Source organism: Protopterus annectens, chromosome 4.part0 (genome assembly GCF_019279795.1).
Source record: "Protopterus annectens isolate FY-2018-M chromosome 4.part0, PAN1.0, whole genome shotgun sequence".
Classification (NCBI taxonomy): domain Eukaryota; kingdom Metazoa; phylum Chordata; order Ceratodontiformes; family Protopteridae; genus Protopterus; species Protopterus annectens.
In genome coordinates, this window is record NC_056733.1 from 585,893,990 (window position 1) to 585,916,625 (window position 22,636).

General features: G+C 40.4%; 1 protein-coding gene across 1 annotated transcript in view; it reads left to right on the forward strand.

The window, feature by feature from the left end:
* ACACB (acetyl-CoA carboxylase beta) overlaps positions 1–22,636 on the forward strand; it is a 1,510,375-nt gene that overhangs the window by 1,356,500 nt on the left and 131,239 nt on the right. The window contains exons 48-49 of the mRNA XM_044068517.1: positions 1,567–1,679; positions 13,204–13,358. Of these exons, the coding sequence (XP_043924452.1) occupies positions 1,567–1,679; positions 13,204–13,358 (268 nt within the window). The remainder of the gene's footprint in view (positions 1–1,566; positions 1,680–13,203; positions 13,359–22,636) is intronic.

A 22,636-nucleotide genomic window follows, 5' to 3' on the forward strand; every position in this document is an offset into this window, starting at 1 on the left:
TACAAAGCACCCTTTATGACTACTTGGATGCTGCCCCATTTCAAGTACTGTAAATCTGATTGAGGGATTGCTTGATAGTCAGTAGGCATGAGGGCAAGAATGAAAAAAAATGTCAAAGCAGACCTTTTGAGCCCCCTGTAGTAATGCTTCCGCTGTCATAATGCTTCTACTTCCAGGGTTGGTGAGGGCTAGAGTGCATCATACCAAGCAAAGCATACCACAAAAGAACCAATCCTGGAATGATTGCCAGTCCTTACCAGAATATATACCTACCTAACAGCAAGTTCAGCATCTCCAGTCTTTACTTTCACGTATGTGTATAGAGTAAGGGAACTATCCACAATGGCAGCAAGGAAATATGCAAAATCCCCACAAAAGGCATACCAGATGAGAATTAAACTGGAGTTTTAAGAATCTGCTGGTTGAAATTACCTTCAGTAAGCTAGTTTGTTCCTCAGATCCCTACTGTGTAGCTCTCTAGGTCTTAGAACATGTGTTGATTTGTAGGTCTGCCTTCCTGCCTTCTATCCCACATAAGGATTAGTAAGAGGGATGTTTCTACAAGACTTGGGGCCTCTTCCTTGGATTGCTCTTGAGTACTATTGTTAATATGGTAAAGAAAGCAACTTAGAGTGAGAGGCCTTGATCCTCCACTTGAGGCATTCCTTCACTAGTAATATTAAGAGATGCAGGGGAACTATTTGGTAATCTGCTTGTCTGCTTGCTTGAGTACCATCTCGTCACAGGATGTACAAGTGAATGTTAAGAAACTGCTGGCTGAGGTGTTATTGCACAGCCTCCTGTACTCAACACATGGTTAACTACTATTCTTGTGTCTTAAACTCCTTTGTACAGTACATGTGACTTTTATTCTAAAACACAGGAGTCTTGTTACAGATATTTTAATGTCCCTTTGATGCACATCTTATAATGTAATTAAGTAAAACATGATGGGTGGGCATAATTTGTCATTTTACATTGTACATGGCTTTGAGGCAGCACTTACCAAACATCACTTTCACTGATTATTTAAATGAAGCCTCAGATGTGCAACTTTATTTGTCTTTGTTTTGGGTTAGCTAAGTAACTTTACTAGGTTATGTTTTATGCTTTGCCAGACTCTGACAGTAGTACCATGAACAGTTTTTTTAATTGTTTAGATGTAACTTATGTGCTTTAAATTTATGTACTGTTCTTGGCCTAAGAGAGGCACTTAAAACCACCTTTCAGCAGATGTGTAACAAAGTGCGACACCGTCATTATATTACTTTCCTCTCCTTTCTTGCCATGTATGCTTCTTTTCTGTGAACAAATATTCATGTAAAACATAAAGTGACATATTGAGCAAGTGTGCAGAATATCAGCATCATATGAACAGATCTTACTAAAGTGTGAGAATTTTTTTTTGGTAAGAATGAAGAAAGTCCTGTTAACTCAAAGCTATTATTATGTTTTGTGGAGCCTCCCTTAGCCCTGCTGTAAGTTTCCACTCTGAGACTTTAAAGTCCACTAAGCACATACATTAATATGACACACTTAATTCAAGCCTAATATTTTGTTTCCTAGGGGTGGTGTTTTGGAGGCTGAAGGTACAGTGGAGATTAAGTTCAGGAAGAAGGATCTTGTGAAAACCATGAGGAGAATAGATGCAGAATATGCAGGCCTTGCAGAACAACTTGGTAAAATAACATTTTCTTTTGCTTTTATGATGGTTAACACAGACTAATGTATGCATGTCCCCATTACTCAAGAATACCGTTGCTGTTGCATATTGCCATATATGATGTATGTGGTAATCCATACTGTTACATGTCTGTCTGTCGCACGTTCACATCAGAATTGCAACTAACACTCTTGCAAGCGTTTCCTCCCATACTCTGCCAATTGTCTCCTTTCTTAATTTCAACCAACTCCTGGATAGCTTAAAACACTATGCATCTTTTTCCTTTAGTAGCTATATCTTTTTATTATTATTTATATGTTAATACTAGTTGCTTGGTCTGTGTACTATTGTATATACTCTACATACAAATCATCTTGCAACTTTTTGCATAGGGAGATTCATTTTCTGGAGCAGTCCTAAAAAATGGGGTTTTGGCTCAGTGCAGACCTGCTTGGTAATCAAAAATTCAATAAGTAAACTAAACATTGTAGCATTTTTGTACAAATAAGCTTATAATGGTGCATTTTCAAATGTGCGTTTTTCTTGCATGTTCTTATTTCTGTCAGAGGAGATTTTGCAAGAGTGAAGATGGAAAAAAAGTAATCATTTTTAATTTATTCTCACTTAGAGCCTGCACTGTAGATATTAGAATTCCATGGGAATTTTTTCCTGTTTTTGAATTTTATAGTATGTGTAACCATTTTGATGCCAGGGTCATCCTAAAGGCCATCATTAAATCACAGCATTGGAAGATAGGTTAGAAATTAGAGTTGCTACCCCTATTCTCTGCACCTTTTTTTCATGTGTCATCCATGTATTTGGAGTAGGCAAAGACATATGACCAGATACCAAAACACTTGCTCTCATTATAAGTAATTTACTCAAGTGTAAGCCTGCCTTGGTTCCAAAAAACAAACATCCAGTGTAAGTGACTCACTCCACTAGAAGACCTGTCTATAAAGCAGTTTTATATGGAAATCAGATTCCAAAAGACTTGCTGTAATTGTAAGTGACTTACTCCAATGTAAGGCATGTCCGTAAAGTAGGCTTACATGGGTCCAGATACCAAAAGAGTTTATCTCAGTGTAAATGACTTAGTACAGTGTACTTAGAATCCCTTCAGGGCAAAAATATTACTAAGTCAGAGATTATTTCTGATAAAGTGTTGTCTTAGGAAATTCAGGAGATAGCTAGAGCAGCCTTACAGGTTTCCAAACACTCCTTAAAATGTGGGTATGATGCACTAGCTGCATAGGCATAGCAGCTGCCACTGTCCCAGTCATTCACAGACATGCATGGCTCAGGAGTCGACCACTCTCAGACCAGGTAAAGGCAGAGCTACTGGATGCTCCTCTAGACAAGGAGATCCTGTTCAGACCCCCCCCCCCCCAGCTGAAAAGGTGTTCAAATAGGTGGATAAAAAAGGAAAATAAATTAAAACAGTGAAGAGTTTTACCTGTCACCTACACCTAGTTATAATAGGAGCTACCCTTCTAAGCTAAGGCCTGCCCACCCCATAGGACAAGGGGAGGCCTCCTCATGCGAAGAAAATGCAGACAATCCAGAAGGTGGCAACCAGAAGAAACACAGAGACCATGGAGCTCCAAAGAAACCACCATGCACAGAGACCAGCTGTAATCATCCTCAGCCCCTGGTCCTTCTAATCCTTACCCACCCCCACCCTCTGTCAGAAAGACTCTAGTCCTTCCTACAACAATGGAAAACCATTACCAAGAACCAGTGGGTCATTCATATCATAGAAATGGGCTACTCCATTCAGTTCAGAGGATGCCTACCTTCATGTTCTTCTTGCACACTACCAGTGAAAGTATCTGTGCTTTGTAGCAGCAGGCTTGCACTACCAATTCTGTGCTGTACTATTTGGTCTGTCTACTGTTCCAAGAGTTTTCACCAATTACTTGGCTTCACTTGTAAACCAGTGCTGAACCCTAGGGGTTCACATATACCCTTACCTGGATGACTGTATCATCCAGGGAAAATCAGCTGAATGGACTCTAAATACTTTACAAGTCACAATGAACTGCTTCCAGATGGTAGGTCTCGCTCTAAACCTCCACAAGTCTCAAACTCCTCCAAAGACAACCAATTCTCTTTCTCAGAGACTTCATACACTCTGTGCAGCAAAAAGTCTTCTTTCAACAAGAAAAAAACTATCTTTCTTCACAAGGTTCATGATCAGCTTGCTGAAAAAGCAACAGATCTCAACAAGAGAATTTGTTAGAATCTTGGAGTACGTGGCTTCTTGCATACTCATGACCCTCCCCCCTTTAAAGTTACAAATGAGAAGGCTGCATTCTTTCCTAAAAAAAAACTTGTGGGAACAGCATTCTCAGCCTATGGAAACACTCCTGCCTCTCCTTCCATGCCTAAAAAAGGAGCTGGTATGGGGGGAAAAAACAATTTACAGAAAACAGGCGCAGACTTTTCTCTGCCAGAGGCAGACATGACCATTACTACAGACAGCTCAGACATAGCCTGGAGGGCTTTCCTGGGGACCATGAAGCTGCAGGTCATCTCAACACCAGATCAGAAGAAGCTACGTATCAACCAAAAATAGTTATCAGCTGTCTACTTAGCAATGAAAGCCATTCAACAGAGCCTAACACCAGGAACTTTACAGATTTGGACAGACAACACTACAGTCATGTGGTACATAAACTTTCCCATCCCTTGTGCAATCTTGCTGTGAAGATTTCGCTGCTGGCACAAGAGCTGAAACTGACTCTTATAGCATCCTACATTCCAGGACTGAACAATTCCCTGACAGACTCATTAAGCAGGTATGTTCTGGACCCCAAAGAATGGATGCTGAAGAGGGAGACATTCCTGGACTTAACCTTACAGTGGGGAATTCCCTCAACAGACCTTTTTGTCTTCCACCAAAACAACATCAGAGGTTCTACTGCAGAACCCAGCAGACAGGTACATGGAAAACAGGGGGGGGGGTCTATATCACATGATCGAATGATCACAATAGTGAATGCTCTAAAGAGCGAAAATGCACCACGTCGAAACCCCCCCCCCCCCGCTAAATATATATATATACAAACTCTGAGATCGCACTACAGTGAGGAAAGGGCAAATATTCCATTCTTCACTGTACTGCGATCCCACAAAAAAACACTTCGATCTGGTGCATTTTCGCTTTTTAGAGCATTCACTATTGTTATCATTCAATCACGTAATATAGACCCAGAAAGCAGGCACATGTTCATTCAAATGGACCAAACTGTTTTAGTATGCCTTTTCACCCTTACCCCCGATTCCCCACACTACTGATAAAGGTCTGGAGAGACAGACCATGCATAAGTCTCATCACCCCATACTGGCTAAGACAATGCTGTTTTCCCTCCTTTTGACCCTCAGCAAAGGGAGATTCCACCCTCCCCAAGGAGAAAAGGTCAAGGGCTCATTATTCCATCTTCAACTAGCCACACTCAGTGTGACAGCCTGGTGGATTGGGTTTTAACACCAAAAAATGTCAATTACCCTTTGATGTTCTAACCATCCATAAGGAGGCAAGGAAACCCACCACCAGAAAATCATACCTCTCAAAATGAAGGAGATTCTCCAACTGGTGCAATAGAAAGAACACCAGCCCTTCTTAGCAGACATCAATTAAGTCCTGCAATACCCTTCAGGTTGTTTCAGCCTGGGCCTTTCTTATTCTACCATTAAGATGCATGCTTCTGCCATCTCAATTTGACTACCCCATTCCTCCCCCATTTACTCTTTTTCCCCCCAACTGAAGCTATTTCTAAATGGGGTCATTCACTTCAGACCACCCAGGAGGAGCCCATTTCTTACCTGAGATCCCCGTTAAGTGCTAGAAAAACTCACCTGCCAGCAGCATCTGCTCCATTATAGATTCTCACTTGGAAGACCACCTTACTAATTGCCTTCACTTCTGCAAGGAGGGTATCTGAGCTTCAAGCCCTGATGTGCAAAGAGCTTTTCACAGTCTTTCACAGGTATAGGGTAACCGTTAAATCTAATCCATCTTTCATTCTTTATCAGAACTTTCTCTAAACCTGGCTATCCAACTGCCAGTTTTCTTTCCAAACCCACAGAACAAAAGTGGAGTAAACCCTTCATTCCCTGGATCTAGAGAGACAAATCAGGTACTACTTAGAACAAAAAATAAATAAAGCAGAGTAACTGTTGGTTGCTTTTGCAGAGGGAAAGCAGGCAAACCTGTCTCCAAATAAACCATATCCAAATGGATAGCCAGTTGAATTAGGGTCTGTTACACTTACCATGAAAAACCCTCTTCTTGGTCATATCAAAGCCCATTCCTTCAGGCACAAGGCAAGTACCCCTGCTTTCATCAATACACAGGCCATCCTAGGAGCTGTCATCTGGAACTCAATGCATACCTTTACAAGACACTACCTTTGAGGCATCCCCTCAAGAGCTGGAGCAGAGCTTGCTACAGCCATTTGCAAAACCTTATTTCCTAAGGGTCAACAGCTTCTCCTACCACCCTTCCTCTTGCCTTGGGAGTCCTTCCAAGAATCAGTCTTACAACATTGACTATGACTAAATATACTACAGTTGTGTTACAATTACTATAATTGTAGATGTTCAAGTAGATCAGTGTTGCAGTACAGGCTTCCACCCTCCAGCTCTTCTGTCTGCTAACCCTTTCTTTTCCCCTTTGCTAGGTGCAAGGGAGAGAGGAGAGTCATGTAGATATATCCTTCCTCATCCCCTCTCCCCCTTACTTGTGTATTCCTACCCTAGCTTACCCAGACATCTGGGGAGGCTGTACTGACCTCTGGCATTAGACTGCTTGTACACTGCTTAGAAACACCTGATAATGAAGCTGATGAATGACCTTTTTTATAACCCGATGTCCATACGTCATTCCTTGGACATCCATCAGTAAAAATGATGTAAAGACTCTGGAAATTGGAACAGTCATAGGAGTCTGGCAGGAAGACCCAAGAATCAGTACTGCAACACTGATTTACTCTAACATCTCCAGTTATGGTTAGTGTAATACAACTGTACTTTACCTCACATCACAGTATCTGGAATAATTTGTTTGATCTGGTTAGATTTATTTATTTATTTATGCTTATTAGTCTGTTTTCAAACTGTCTTAAACTAACTATTCCACAGTTGTTTCTTGTAATTGTATTCATTAGCAAATATTCATAAGCACCATGCACTGCATGATGGGAAATTCTGCTCCACCGATGAGACTTGGGGCCAAGATTACCAGCAGAAAAATGCCTAGCTTAAGAAGCAAAGGAAAGCTTGTTACCTCTCTTAGTCTTCAAATCAGTCCAACTTTTATCTTCTGGGACAGTAAATAGTTAATCCAGCCAGTTTTGTGTTGAAGACCTTGTTGAGCACCCAGCAACAGCAACTGACTTGAATGGAACTATGAGCCATATAAGAGGCATGAAGCTATAGTTACTAATAATAGTAGACTAGCCAGTATTGCAATGCATAATGGGAATTTCTGCTCTACTAATGAGTCTTGTAACTACTGTAGGACCAAGACTACCAGTCAAACAATGCTTTGCACTTTATTGTAATGCATCTTAGGCAACTCTATGGGTCATGTAAGGTATAATGACCATTTTGTACCCTAATGCTTGGCCCCCTGTCGGGCCAAGTTGGTCAAGTCCACCCAGTCTCAACTTAACTCACGTCTGGGGCCAATGAAGAAATTTAGGACATTGGTGCAGTGGCCTACTGCTGTCAGGAAATGTGACTAACTGCTTTTCACCTTGTGACAGTCTTGCAAGCTCCACAATTGCTGCCTTTGGGTGGTACATGCACAATTTCACACCTGTACAGCCCCCTTACCAAGCAGTTTACCCCTTACCGTTATAGAGCTTGTCAGGCTCTTAAGGCTGGTCTTGCAGTGAGCCCAGGCAGCAGCTGTCATCAGCTGCTCACTGCCATTCTCTCCATCCAGTCTCTCCAGTGCCAGTGCCGCTACTCAAACATGGGTCGTCTGAGGAGCAGTTAGGGCTGGTTGTTTCTTATTGTTATTCAAAGCATATGCTATCCCCTCCCCAGACTCTTATTTGTCCCTAATTATCTTTTTCACATTTTCTTTCACTGACAGTTTTCTCATGTCTTTGAAAACTATATCACTCTGATCATTGAGGTTATGGAAATTGTAATGGGTAGTGTCACTGTTTAACTTATTTAGATAATTCTTCAAGAATTTAATTTCTACTTCATTCTGCTTTCTCTAGAAAAATAATTCAACTCCCATTTTGTCAAAACATCACTGTCAAAGCCATGAAGGAACTTGTTAAAGTAAATCCCCTTGGGTATACCTTTTTTTCTTCTAAGAACTCTTCAGAAAATATGTCACACATCAGGGACATCAGGGACTTGAATTTGAATTTTTTTGTTTATAAAACTATTGAATAATTGAAGCAATATCATTACTGGTATTCAGTGATTGTAAATTAGCAGTACTGCCAGTATTACCAGCACCATAATTACCAAAAGGATTAACAGATTTAACCAAAGTTTTCTAGCATTTTCGGTGGTAGTCCAGGAACCACACCAATCACTTCAGTCTTTGGTGCTGTTCTACTAAAAATGTGATTTATATAGCAACCTGTTCAGAATGCACTTCTTTTTATGTTGGTAAAACCAATAGAATATTAAAGGAATGTATTTTACAGCATATGGGTGATATACGGACAAATGTGCAAAAAGTGCAGTAGCTCCACACATTAATGAATTTCGACAACATGGTTTTAAATTTATGGCTTTGGATACTTACACTCCTGCACCTAAAGGTGGTGATATAAAGAATGCCACAGAAGTTAAAGAAACCCATTGGATAGCTGGTTTGAGAGCTGATGTTCAACCAGGCTTAAATGGTTTTATACCTTTAAAACCTATTTTAAAGGCTAGAAAATGTTAATTGGTTAAAGGTTTTAATTAATGTGATTGGTTTTCCAAGTGTATTTATATGCAGACTGATTTCATATTTTTTGTATTGATCTGATGAAGGAGGCATCTCCAAAAGTGCTTATCTGTTTATTGCTTATTGTTTACTAAATATACGTGCTTTGTCGTGGTTGTCCCATTGTTGTTTCTCAAGTATTTTAACCTGATTTTTTCTATATTGTGACTGATTTTCTCCTTGTTGCTGTTTGCCTACTTTATATTGACCAATAATGGCTCTTTTCAAAGTTTCAGTGATTTGTGATGCCTTGAAAAAGGGTGGAATTCCTTTTTCTAAAGGATGAACATCCATTTGTAAAGTTGTGAATTTTTTCAGCCTTGTCAGAGAGTTGCACCACTGGCATGTCATGATGATGTGTTTAGAATTGTCATAACTATTCACAATTTTTATTCCAGCAGAGAACGATTGTCCCAATTTTCTTTCATCAGTAGAACAGGGAGGTTCAGGGCAAAGATACTGGGTATTCCATGAGCCTGCCTTTTGGGACTCACTTTCAAGCTGAATCTTATACATGACTTGAAGAAGCATTATTTGGCAGTAGAATGTCATCTGTTCTACTGACAGAGTGGTTTTGCTAGCTGCCATACCCACCGCCAGCAGCCATAGCTAGGTCATCTGGCACCAGGGCAGTACCCGGACTGTTTCCCCTTCAATCTAAAGTAGGAACAAAAAAATGACCTGAAGCTGAAGACCAAATATTAAATGTATTCATGTAAGAAGCCACAATATCATCTGTGGCTTCTTAAATGAATGCTGGTACTGTCCTCATACCCCGTTAGTGATTGCTGATCATAATCCGTAACAGCTTGCTCAAAGGGCAACTACTCCCTTCACCCTACCATAGTTATAGTTCTGGCTGCTGGTACCACCACACTGACATACTGTGTCAGTTATAAGTTAGTGAACAGGATAAGCAGCTAAATGGGCAAATCAGCCTGATATTTGAACAATGCCTAATTGGGAAACTCATGAAAAAAGTGTTGCTAATGGGGAGTGCAAACATATACTTTGTTCTAGTGGGCTGCACGCTTGTAACGCTTCTAATTATAGTCATCTGTAGGGTCATGCTGCACCCTTATAACACTTCTAATTATAGTCATCTGTAGGGTCACTCTGCACCCTTGTAACGCTTCTAATTATAGTCATCTGTAGGGTCGCGCTGCACCCTTGTAACGCTTCTAATTATAGTCATCTGTAGGGTCGTGCTGCACCCTTGTAACGCTTCTAATTATAGTCATCTGTAGGGTCACTGTATGTCAGGGAAGGGAAAGCTCACTAAACAGTCTCATCTTTCAGCAACATTCAGCTGATTTTTCTGGCTGGACTGATGAAAATATACTTTTTTAACTGTGGTGTTAGTGTGATCCAAGTAGGATCTATTTCATCCACAGCTCAAGATTAAAAGACTGAACAAGAAGGCAAAAATAGGGTACAAGTGAGTTGAAACAATCAAAAAGAATCAAATTGGTTAAATAATGAGTGATATGCAAATTAGTTGCTACACAGTCAATATTTATGCAATAAGAGATTTATTCAGTTTATTTGTTTACACTTTGTTGATCTGGTTAAAACATTTTTTCAGGTGAGGTCCAAGGTAGTATTCATACATTTAAAGTGACAAAGGAAAAATCTGAGTTCATATGACAGAGTAATTGTAGAGCATCAATGATACAGGTTTGATAAAAGACAAGATGCTACTAACTGTATGCAAAGTTAAAGTTAGGCCAAAGGGTTGAAGGCATTAAGACTGAACAGGTTAGGATAAGCAAGCTTATATTTCTTTTTAAATTTTTTCAGTTTATTACAGACGCCATGGGGGTGTTGATGTTTCCAGCATTTGGTGACGTGTTATCAGAGAGTATTGAGAATGCATGATCAGAGGGCCTGTAGAGTGGAGCAGCCTCACTGGACTGTGATCTAAGAAAGTACCGGAAGATTTTAGGGTGAAGTTTAGATGTCAGTTTGGGGGAGAAGTCAGGTTTGAGTGTTTTTGGTTGGTGGGACTTGGAAGAACCATCTGAATGGTCTTTGACTGGAGTCTGTTGGCATGAAAAGAGGGCATTATGTTTATATTTGAGAATGGAAGATGAACTTGCAACATCTGGTAAGAAAGGACTTGGAGATCCTTTTGATTTTGAGCAGAGGCATAAGTGAAGAGGGATGATCATACTCAAGGTGATTGCCTTTATCAATCACTTCATAAGTGCTGGAGATAAAGAAATGACAATTTTTGCAGCAGAAGAAACCGGAACATTTAATTTTATTCTTGATGTACTTTATTTGAACTGACTTTGAAAGTGCAGGATCAAGGAAGAGACTGAAATAATTTGTAAGTGAAGGCTAGATCAATACAATTGCTATAGTGTGATGTGAGGAGATGGACTTAAATCTGGCACTAGTTCTGAATACCATTTTATTAACTTTGTTCCAGTAAGGAGTAACCCATTCACTCTGTAACCAATTAAGGAGGGCATGAAGGTCTTGGAGCAGGAGTGCCTGATTTGCATCCAGGTGATGGAGTTGTCAGAGCCCTGGGACCTAATAAGAACAAAATCCTCTGCATGTATTGTGACACTAAAGGGATGCAGGACAATGGGAAGGGGGTTTATAAAGTTTAATTAAATATGTCCCATAACTGAACCTTAAGGAGCTTTACAGGGAAAGTTACAGACAAGTATGATTCTAAAAGACCAGTTACCAGTATCATTCTATGACCAGTTTATGGTGGTAGGGCCAAATGAATGAAGAAGAGGAGACAATGATAAGATAAGACTACTTTAACAATGCTGAAGGCTTTGGTGAAGACAATGACCACAGTACTTGCAAGTTAATGACCAAATCAGAAATAGTTAGGAGGCAGTGACTGTATTTCTTCCAGGGGTGAAGCCATGTTGGAATCTTGTGAGAATGTTGTTTTGTGAGGAATTCGGGGGTTTATTTTTAAATATCATTTTCTAATAGTTTGTAAAGGACAGGAAGTGGTGAGGTAGGTTGTTTGTTTGTAGATTTGTTAGGTGACTTATTTATAGGAAGGAGAGCAGTGAAAGCCTTCCAGAAAGATGGGAAAGAGAAATATTAAAGATGTAATTGAGTGTGCACGAGACCTTGCCTTTGCAAAAGTTTAAGAAACCAGGGGAAGAATGGATGTCAAGTAACTTTTCAGTTTATTTCAGGGGGACATCTTTTTCAGGTAGAAGGATGAAAAGAAGAGATCAAATCTGAAGGGCGAGTAATATAGGGGTAGTGATGAATTTAAATTTGAAGTCTTCCAGAGTAATGGAGGAATTAAATGTGATGTTCTGTTTTTAGCTAGTATGTTATTTACCTCATACCAACATATTTTAGAATTAGATAGGAGAGAGGATTGTCTGCCTTAACAGTTAATTTTTTTACCTTGTACTTTTTTTGTGTTTTTATGTGGTGTCTCTGAGGGCAATTTAATAGGGTTTAGATAGTGAGGTTTGCACCTAATTCCTTATTTCCATGCCCTGTCCCTATTTTAAGTGTTTATTCCCTCTCTGCCTGTCTACCATCAAGCCTTACCCCTATGAAGAGTCACCATATCCACTAGGGCAAAAGCAGTCCTGAGGGGGTATCATTCAGGCAGACATCCGGGAGCTTGGACACTCACCGATATCCCATCAGTGAGAACATTTTTGTGCAAGTCCATAGCCCTGTCCCCAGGACAAGGGGTGCTGGCTACTTGCATCAGCATTGGAAACTCACTAATGAGGGCTACCACCAGTGGTGGCTTGGTGTGCTGTAAACCAACCTATATAAACTACTGCATCCTCTGAGGGCTTGTGGTTATATTCGTCCTGCTTTGCCCTACCTTCCACCTGAGGATGAGCATGCCCTTCCCTTCCAGTGCTGTCAAGCACTTGACCTCTTTTCAGAGCATTATCTGGATAAGTGACTTGCTCAGTGTCACACAGTAGGCAAATTAAGAATTATGGAATCAAACTCAGGCCACAAGATTCTTAATAGTTTAGCTTTCTTTCTGTTTGTTAAAAGTGGTATAGCTAGAAGTCTGTTAATTCAGTCTGTCTGTTAAGTCAGACTGGTCAGCTAATGTTCCCAATGAACTCAATGGCAAAAGCATGTTTTGTGTTGCGCTTAGTTAATACTGGTTGAAATCCAGTAATGGTAATAAATGATAACATTATACTAGATAATGTTAAAAAGGTAACATTTTGTTAAGTGCTAACCTTTTTTTTTTCATTTGCAAAAGCTATTTGCCCATAGTAGGGAGTCCATTTTGTATAACTGTCACTAGAATTAAGTGTCAAATAATAGTGTCTTTTGTACCTTGTGTTATAATATGTGCATAGTAGTTGTGTAGACACACTTACTGTGATATTTCATGAAATTTAATTCTACCTAAGTTATCCATTTGGATCATTTTGAAATGGAGAAGTCACTTGTAGTCATTTTGGTCAAAAACAAAACTGTGTAGAGGTATTTTCCAAGGAATGAATGAGTAATAACTATCAGCAACAAAAGACACAATACTATTATTTTATCGATAAGTAAATCTGAGACTGATTTATTTCTGTTCTTCCGAAATTAGGTACACCAGAACTATCAGAAGAAGAGCGCAAAAAATTATCAAACCAGTTGAAAGCTAGGGAAGAATTTTTGCTGCCCATCTACCACCAGGTGGCAGTGCAGTTTGCTGACCTTCATGACACACCAGGAAGAATGCATGAAAAGGGAGTCATTACAGTTGAGTATTTTTTAAAAGTTTCAGTTGAGTATTTTTAAAAGTTTCAAAGTATTTAAGAAAATGAAAACAAAAACTATTTAATAGGTCATTGGTCTACTTGCATTGTTTACTTTGCCCCTGCTTCTACTATGTTTCCAGTAACATTTTTCTTGTGACAAAAATTAAAGCAAATGCAAAAATTAGTATATCACCTCATTTAGCAATGGTCGACCTCCAGACTAGTTGTTTGGTTTGCTGCTGTCTGTTTTGCTTGAACAATTCACTGATGCAACATTTAGCATCATTTCCGCATCTCACAGAGTTGAAGATGCAGCAGCTCTTTGGGAGCCTGTTTTCCCACCCCAGCTCCACAATTCTTATTCTCCTTGAAATTACCACCTTTTTACTGAAAGCCATTGCTATCAGTTTTAAAAGGAATTGTCCTAGAGCAAACATGCTGTCACCTGAACCACTGCCCTCCAAACCACTTGTTTTTATTTTCATGTAGACTTTCTTTTGTTATACGCAAACGCAATGTAGAGGGATACTGAATGTTATCCAACTGAGTTTAATTTTTGAATTGTCCTTGTATATTAAATATAGTTAATTCCAAAATTGTGCCACATTCAGGAATAAACTAAGGTCAGTGTGTATGCTATATAGTAATATGGGGTACCGTGGGATACATGAGAAGAGTGAGTGAGTGTATTTTTATTGACATAGGAGAAGGTCAACAATCACATTCGAGTGTTAGGAGAAAACAGACCACAAACCATCACACAAGCTTTTAAGTGCTAAACAGTTGTAATTTTTGCCATTCTAGTATTACTTTTATGCCATTAGCCCAGAGCTCTCAACTGTCCAGATTTTTGCAGAATGTTCAGGTTTTTGCCTCATATTTTTGGTCTGTTCCTTATAAAATTTGTGGTTTTCTGACAAATCACTGAGGATTAAAGTCACTACATTTGAGTGGTAAACTTCATATCCTTCAGAAAAAACACACTAACACTAATTCTATTATTTGAACAACTTTCTAAGTTTATAAGAACTATATTTAAAATTTGTCCCTATTTTTGGGTTTTTGTCTTCCTATTATTTTAGGTTTTGTCCAGATTTCTTGTGCTATATGCATTAGCCCAAGGTACTCATTAATGGCGTAGTACTTAAGACTTCAATGTTGTGATGCAACTTTGACTTCACGCAAAGTGGTAGCATATTCAGAACACAGTTATTGTCAACTACTTCTTTTCAAATCTGAATGAAAGAATGCATGCATTGTAGGTACTCCACAGTCTTAAAGATACAAGCAAATTTTCACATAACTATAAATATTAATATTAGAAGGCTATATGTAAAACTAGTATCATCACGTCCACCCTCAAGCACAGAGCGAGAGAGAGAATCTTTCTCTAAAAAGACTTGTGTACAGTTCCAAACTGTTGGGGTAGTATTCATACTGTGCACTCTGTGTTTTCCTTTATAACTGCATTCTGTGGTCACAATTCTTTGCTGGCACTGAAGATGTTCCCCTCCCACACACTGCAGTGATTGTATGGGGGAAGTGCATGGCTTGTGTCATTGCTCAATTGTCAGAGGACAGGTTGCACAGCACTGCTCAGAGTCTTTTGGAATCCAGGACCCACACAGCCATATCAGCTCATCTCGGAGGCATTTATTAGTAGTTTGTTGGCAAGTTAGTAAAGGAGGTATAATGCTCTATTCAAGCACACTTCTGCAAATTCACAGATTCACTGACCAAACACCATGACTACCCCACCCCCCACCCCAAAATAAATAAATAATTATAGCTTGCTATGTATTATGGCAACCTCTGAGTTAGAAATATTTAGTTGGAGGGAATGAAACTCTCCATATAGTTTTATTTTAATATTTGTAAAAGCGTTGACTTTTTTTTTTAGGTATAAAATCCTCAATTTTATTCTAGTGGATTCTTGTTTTGTGTGGTTTAAGGAAGCATGTCTCAGCTTATTATTGTGAGAGTAAGTAATTTTGAAACTGATTCCTCTGTATGTCTATGATTTATGATCTTCCAGATAATCTCAGATTTAATCCATTTCTTTTCTTGTGTTTATGAGGTCCAGGTTTTAGTTTTACATCGATTTGTTTCTTTCTGTATTTGTTTTGAATCACAGTAGACTTATTACAGTATATGACAGAGTCTAGTTATTGGTCCTCTGTCTTCTTGTCCTAGCAGAACTGCCAATGCTACTTTACAAACTTGCAAAAATGGGGCAGCCTTAAAAACTTAGTGCTGGGTGTGCTTGTCTCCCATGTTGGAGACAGTTGAAGCTGTAGTTTGTAGCCTGTACTTTTTCAAGCATTGATTTCTAGCTCTAAATATTTCTAACTCAGAGGTTGCCATAATACATAGGAAGTTATAATTATTTATTTATTTTGGAGTGGGAGGTAGTCATGGTGTTTGGTCAGTGACGATAACTGTGTTCTGAATATGCCACCACTTTGTGTGAAGTCAAAGTTGCAAAAATGATACATTGAATGTCCTTCTCTTTCTTGCATGAGGTGCTCTGGGATCCCATATAAAATGTGGGACTTATAGATGGGACACATTGTCCTGAGGCATCAACATTGGTGTTATAGTTTTAACACCAGCCACCCATAACAAGCAAGGTTAACAGACTTAGGTTCATAGGTTCATACTAGGCTATCTGCCCTAGGGCATTTATAAGCCTAGCCAGAGTGTGTGTGGCTTTCACCATCCCTTAGGATGAGAATACTATACCCATTAATTTGCTGTGCCTCTGTCCAGCAGTGATACAGAGATGATTCCCGGGGTAAACCTACGATCTCCCATCCACTCGTCAAGATTTCTCTTGAACAGAGTCAGTGAGGGGCTCTGCCTCACATGGACTGGGATTCTGTTCCATAGTGTAGGGAGTCTCTGGGTGATGAATCTGTCCCTCCAGCACGTCCTATTTATATCCGTGTTGAGGTTTAAGTCTCTTGCTCGTGGCTCTGGTGGATTTGGATTTTTGAGGTGGAGCATGTCCATTAATTCCGGGTTGGACATGGCCTTGTATGTCAGGCACAGATCACCTCTGAGCAGACGGTATGCGACTGAATAGAGCTGGAGTTTCTTCAGTCGGGCATCGTATGACATATGTTTGAGCCCCTTTATCCTTTTGGTGAGGAACTTTTGGGGTCTTTCCAACTGCTGCAGCTGTCGGGTAAGGTACATTCGAATGGGGCGTTGTACTCAATCATTGGTCTGATAAGTGAAGAGTACAGGGGTACAATGACCTCTCCTGATCTGGATGTGAATCCCTTCATGATCAGGTGGGCAATGTAGAAGGTCTTCCTAACCACTTTGGCAATGTGAGTGTCAAAAGAGAGGTTACTGTCAACTTGGGTCCCCAGGTCCCTGATAACTTCTTCCGTGTTTAATGGATTACCACCTATGTGGTAATTAGGGTTACCTTGTTTTTCCCAAAGGGTATGACTATACATTTTTTGGCATTTAACTTAAGGCCATGGCTCTGGCACCAGTTATCCATTTCTATGAGACCTTTCTGGAGGATGTCTGTGTCTGATGGAGTGTCAATTATGGTGCCCAGTTTGTAGTCATCTGCAAATTTTGTCAACCACAATCCCCCTATGTTTGCCTGCACTTCAGAAAAATAAATGCCGAACAAGAGGGGCCCAGGACTGAGCCCTGTGGGACACCGCCGTGACCGGCTTAGAGTCTGACATGGCACCAGCAACTCTAACCCTGTGTGTTCTGTCCTTGAGCCAGTTTGCAACCCATCTTGTGACATATGGGTTTACATCTAAGCTGGTGAGCTTTTCTATGATGCCCGAGTGGGGTATTGTGTCAACGCTTTTGCTAGGTCAAGGTAGGCTGTGTGAACTGCCTTACCCTCATCAATGGCCTTAGTGACTGTTTGAAAAGTCAACCAAGTTCAAGAGGCAGGATCTGCCCTTGACAAAGCCAAATTGGGTAGGATCCAGTGTCTGTAGGTCCCCAATGTCTTTATTTATGAGTTCCATTATGATCCTCTCCATAGCTTTGCAGACAAGGCTCGTCAAGCTTATGGGGCGGTAATTTCCAGGGTCCGTAGAAGCACCGCCTTTGTGGAGTGGGACCACAGTTGCCGTCGCCATTCTTTGGACGTATCCTGTAGTAAGGCTAAGATTAAACAGCAGCCTTATGTGTGGGTTTAGTTCCTCATTGAGTTTGTGTAGCACACATCTGGGGACACCGTCCGGTCCCATTGATGCTGTGTTTTTTGCTTTAGAGAGAGCAGCTCTCACCTGGGCATCTGAGATGTTTGGGAGGCTAGACTCTGGTGGGATAGATATTTCTCCTTTTGGGGGAGGGAGGAGAAATTTGCACTGAACCTGTCTGCCAGTATGTTGGCAATGTCTGTGGGTTCAGTGATTTTTTTCATTTTGGACTATTTCTGAGCATATCTGGGAGTTTCCACCCAGGTTTCTAACATAGCTAAAGAAGGCTTTATGATTGTCTTTTGTGTCATTAGCGATTTTTCTCTCAAAGTTGGCCTTGGATGATTTTATGAGTGATCGTAGTTTTTTTGCTAGTATTGATCAGAGATGCCTTCCCATTTAAGGATTTTGCTCTGTCATGTAGTAGCTTTCTCCTCTTGTTGTAGAGTTTGTTTATGGCTGGAGTCCACCAGACCGGGCGCCTGCCTTTGGTGGAAAGGGTCTTGATTTTATTAGGGATTGCTTGATCCATACATTCCTGGAGGTGCTCGTAGAAGGCATTTGTAAGGGTTTCAGCAGCATGGGTTGTGGTTTCCACTGGCTCGGGGGCCTTGAAGGATACCACTCCAGTCTTAAGAAGTGTGAAGTTTGCTTTTGAGAAGTTCTTCACTGTGGTCTTTTTTGCTGGGGGTGGGGGCGGGATGTGGATCTCCAGTGAGATTAATTTATGGTCTGATCTCACCAATGAGGGATATACTTCCGGTGTGGAGCATTTTGTCCCCATGTTTGTGATGATCAGGTCTAGTATATTTTCTCCTCTTGTGGGAATGGTGACTAGTTGTTCCATAGCATTTGAGTTTGTGAACTCAAGGAACCTTTGGGCTAGGGTGTTGGGGCTTGAGTAATGTTCCCAGTCTATGTTTGGGTAGTTGAAGTCACCCAATATGATGGTGTTTGGAGAGACATTTATACTCTCCAGTGTCTTCAGGAAGGCTGTGTGGGTTTCCTGAGTTTGAGAAGGTGGTCTGTAGCATGTTACAAACTGTAGGGCAGTTTTACCTATGGTTAATTGCACCTGGATGGTCTCTGATGCTTCGTGCGTTGCCACTAACCTGGAGGTGTGGTTATCCTTTATGAATATGGGTACTCCCCCTCCTTTTGTGGTTCGGTCCGGATTTTGGGGCCGGAACGCATGATATGAGGTATAACCTGATAGTGCTGGGTTGCTCTCAGGAGCCTTGAACCAGGTTTCAGTCACAGCACAAACATCGATGTTCTCCATACTGAGGTGGGCTTCGAGGGCGTGCATCTTGAGGTTTAGACTTCTGGCATTGAGCAGTATTACCCTTAGTTTTTCTCCATTTTTGTTTTCTAGGGCGGTAGGTTTATCATTTGAGCCTTGCCTAAAAAAGGCACTATGGGGGTGGCAAGAGCCTTTGCCAATATCTGGAAGCCCAGGGGTGACAGGTGCAAGCCGTCCCTTGCGAAGCAGCATGGCTTGTCAAGCATGTCATCCCAGGCAGACAGACATTGGATCCCTTAGAATGACACCAGTAATTAAGCCAATTATTAAAGCTGATCATTTTGTCTCTGTATTGTGGCATCATTCTTGGTGAGGGTAGGATACTGCTCAGGGTCAGGGTCATACCGGCCTGGGCTACATAATCTGAGAGCTCCTCTATGTCTCTTTTCATGTAGTCCAGGGAGGTACGTCTCAGGTCATTCACACCGGCATGGACAATGACTGAGTCATACTTGTACTTGCTGTGGAGTGACCTGAGTGCTTGTGTTATGTGGCGGATTCTAGCGCCTGACAGGCAGCTAACTGTGGTCTTTTCCTTGTTCAGTCTGGTGAGAGGGACGTCAGTGTGTCTGACTATGGAGTCACCTATAACAAGTGTGTCTGGCATTGTGTTTGGCCTTAAGGGCTGTGACTGTTTAGCACACTGACTTTGAGAACTATGTGTTGCATGTCTTATGTCTTGAGGTGGCAGTTGCTTGGGTGTCTGCTTTGGAGGCCTCTGTAGTTATGGTAGATTTTTGATCAGTGCCTCCAAGTATGTCTTTGTGTGTTTATGTGTTTGTTTTGCAGTTGTGATAGTTCTATGTGAAACTGGGTTTGTGGTGTGCGTGGTTTCCTTCTCCTCCTGTCTGGTCTTGCCAGTCCTGAGTTGAGAGAGCTCAGCCTCCATTTTGGCTATATAGTTGCATCTCTCACATGTATTTGTGTTTTGTGGGAGAAGGAGTGGGTTGTCTGTGTACATGAGGCAATTGTAACATTGCCTCAAGATGCCCAGATTCACCAGCTGAACAGGAGAGGACGCTAGCAACTGACCCTTCGACATGCTAGAAAAAGTGAAAAAGTTTGCTGTGTAACTGAGTCAGAAGGGACCTATAGGGAAATGGGTATTCAAGGGGATTCTAGGCTAATGTAGTACTTTGTTTAGTATACAAGTACTTTACCTATATAAAAATGCTTTAGGAGCAAGTGCTGAGCTATTGAGATAGAGAATAGACTGTTTAGATTGCAAGTAGAGAAGTTCTAAGGGAAAAATTGAAGAGCAGACTTTACGGAGCCAGAAATAGTTTAACCGGCGCTGCCCGATGGTGCTCTATGGGCAACTCCGCGCTAAATCACGCAAAAGCGCGCTAAAGTGGGCTTTATAGCAGGGGGTTGAAAAAACCTAGGAATTGACCCAAAATGGCCAATAGACTACAAGTTTTTGGCTGGAACCACTGCTCTAGGGACAAATAGGCTGCTCAGTGCTCCCCACTCCCACTGGTGAACAAAGAAGCTTCCCTTTATCCAAATAAGGATATGGAATAGCACAGGAACCAAGCCAAAGCCCAGAGATCAGCAAACTCTGAAGACTGGACTATTCTAGTTCAGTAAGGCGGGAAAACAAGATTTTTTTTTTTTTTTTTTTTGCAGAAAACAGAAGAAAAACAGACAGTAAATGCTATAAATGCTTTTAAACGGCTAGCGCACTTGAGTGTGTTAGCCTACAAGTAAAATTAAGCAACAAATAACTTTTTTAAATGTGCAAAACAGTTAATCAACACAAAAAACAGTTTAAATAGAATGCAGAGCTGTATAAACAGGCGAAAAAGCAGTCGCTAAGCAGTAAATAATCAAAAAGCCAGAAAAAAATACTTGTTGCAGACTTCAGATCTGACTTTTATCACAGAGGTATAGCCAAATCACAGGGGGGCTGCAGGAGACAGCTGAATGGGTGGGGTCAAGGGGAGGGGGTGTGGTCAACCAGAAAGGGGAGGAGCTATGCACAAAACCACAAAAAACTAACTTTAATTAAATACGCTGCCCTGGGTGGCAAACCATCATTATGAAAGTCCAATCAAGACAAAAATAAGTGTAGAAGAATAAAAATATTTCAATGCATTGGCTGCATGACAGCTTACTTAATATCTAGATGGAAACAAAAGGTTGTGAGGCATGAAAAAATAAATTACTTTTTAAATACATTACTGGAATGCCAGTCAAAATCAAGTATAAGAAAAACCAGAAGCACTCAACTCAAACCACTTCTCCTTGCACTGCAGTCCTAATTATAATATATTCAGCTTTATTAAAGTACCAAGTAACATGCTGAAAGTAGAAATCTATGTGATGCCCCCACTTGTAAAAATGTTTCTTATCCAAAAAGACCTGCTGCCTGACAACTTGTTTCATGGGGAAAACATGATAAAAGTAAAAAATGAAAAGCAAACAAGAAACAAGCTCAAGATACATTGCTTAAAGGATTACTGTACAGGTTATGGACCACACATGATTGGCATTCTGTTTAGTTTACGGGTAAAGTCTGTAGAGATGACTGGAAGTCTCCCACAAGTGTAATGAGCTTTTTAAAATAATGGAATCCTGTCCTTTAATACCCAAGGCTTATACATTATCTAGTCAAGTATTCTCTGCATGGCAACAACAGAAAGGCTTTCAATGTTGGCAGTTCTTTAACAGTATGCTTATTAAAGCTTATTTGTATCTTACGATCTCAGACAAGCTTACCTTATGGTCATTAAAGCATTGCTACTTAAAAACACAGAGCAACAGGCACTTTGAGTCATAAGCATAAATCAACAGTACAAAAATATGACAGAAACCAGACCATTCTGCAAAATCAAGGACAGATGAAAAGCCACTGTAGTACTTATGCAGTGTGTCCTCCCCATCCAAGGTAGATACAACTACTCCTTGCCTTGCTTGGACACATCCAGAGTCACTACATGGGGGAGTGGGGTGCAACAAGCATGTCACAATTTGAAATCTCTCTGGCTGACTGTGATGGCCCTGACACATTTGTCATACCTCTCAACCTCAAGAGCAAGAAATCTGGACAAAGCCATACACAGAAGTGGGACAAAGGCCCAACAATAAGGACAATTTTTAAATATTGCTCTAATAAACTTAGAAAGATAATAGAATAGGTCTTGCATTAGTATGAATTTTCTGAAGGGTATAATGAAAAATGGACAAAAACGTGATGCAAAAATATAAAATAGACACACAATACAGCTGCTACCTGTCAAAGAAGGGACACTTTAATATTAGTACTGCTACCTTGAGCAGCTGACAAAATATAAAAGAATCTACATGCATTTCAAGTAATCTATAACTTTGATTATTACAGTTATTTCTTAATTGTAAACCCTCCATGTTTTCTTCCAAAATTGCTATTTTGCGGAGGGATTATAAGGGGGAAGAGCAACATTTTGAGCCAAAAATTGGGGACAGTTGAGAGGTTGGCTATGCCTAATTCTATAAAGCAATTTATTTGCATGTACCTCTCAACCTGTTAATGCAGTAAATCTGAACAAGGCCAAATATATTGGGGCTCATATAAACAGTACTAAAATTGCTCTTGTATAAATTGAGACAGTTGATAGAACAGCTCTTACTTTAACATGCATTTTTCTGAAGGTTATGAAGTCTGAAACTTAGAGTGACTTCTGGCAAATCATTTAGGAATTAAAACTACAAATTTTATGAACAAACCAAAAATAAGAAGCAAAAATCTATTCATTCTTTGAAAATCTGGACAGTTGGGAGGTATAGTTCAGCTGGGCCTGTCTGAGTTTG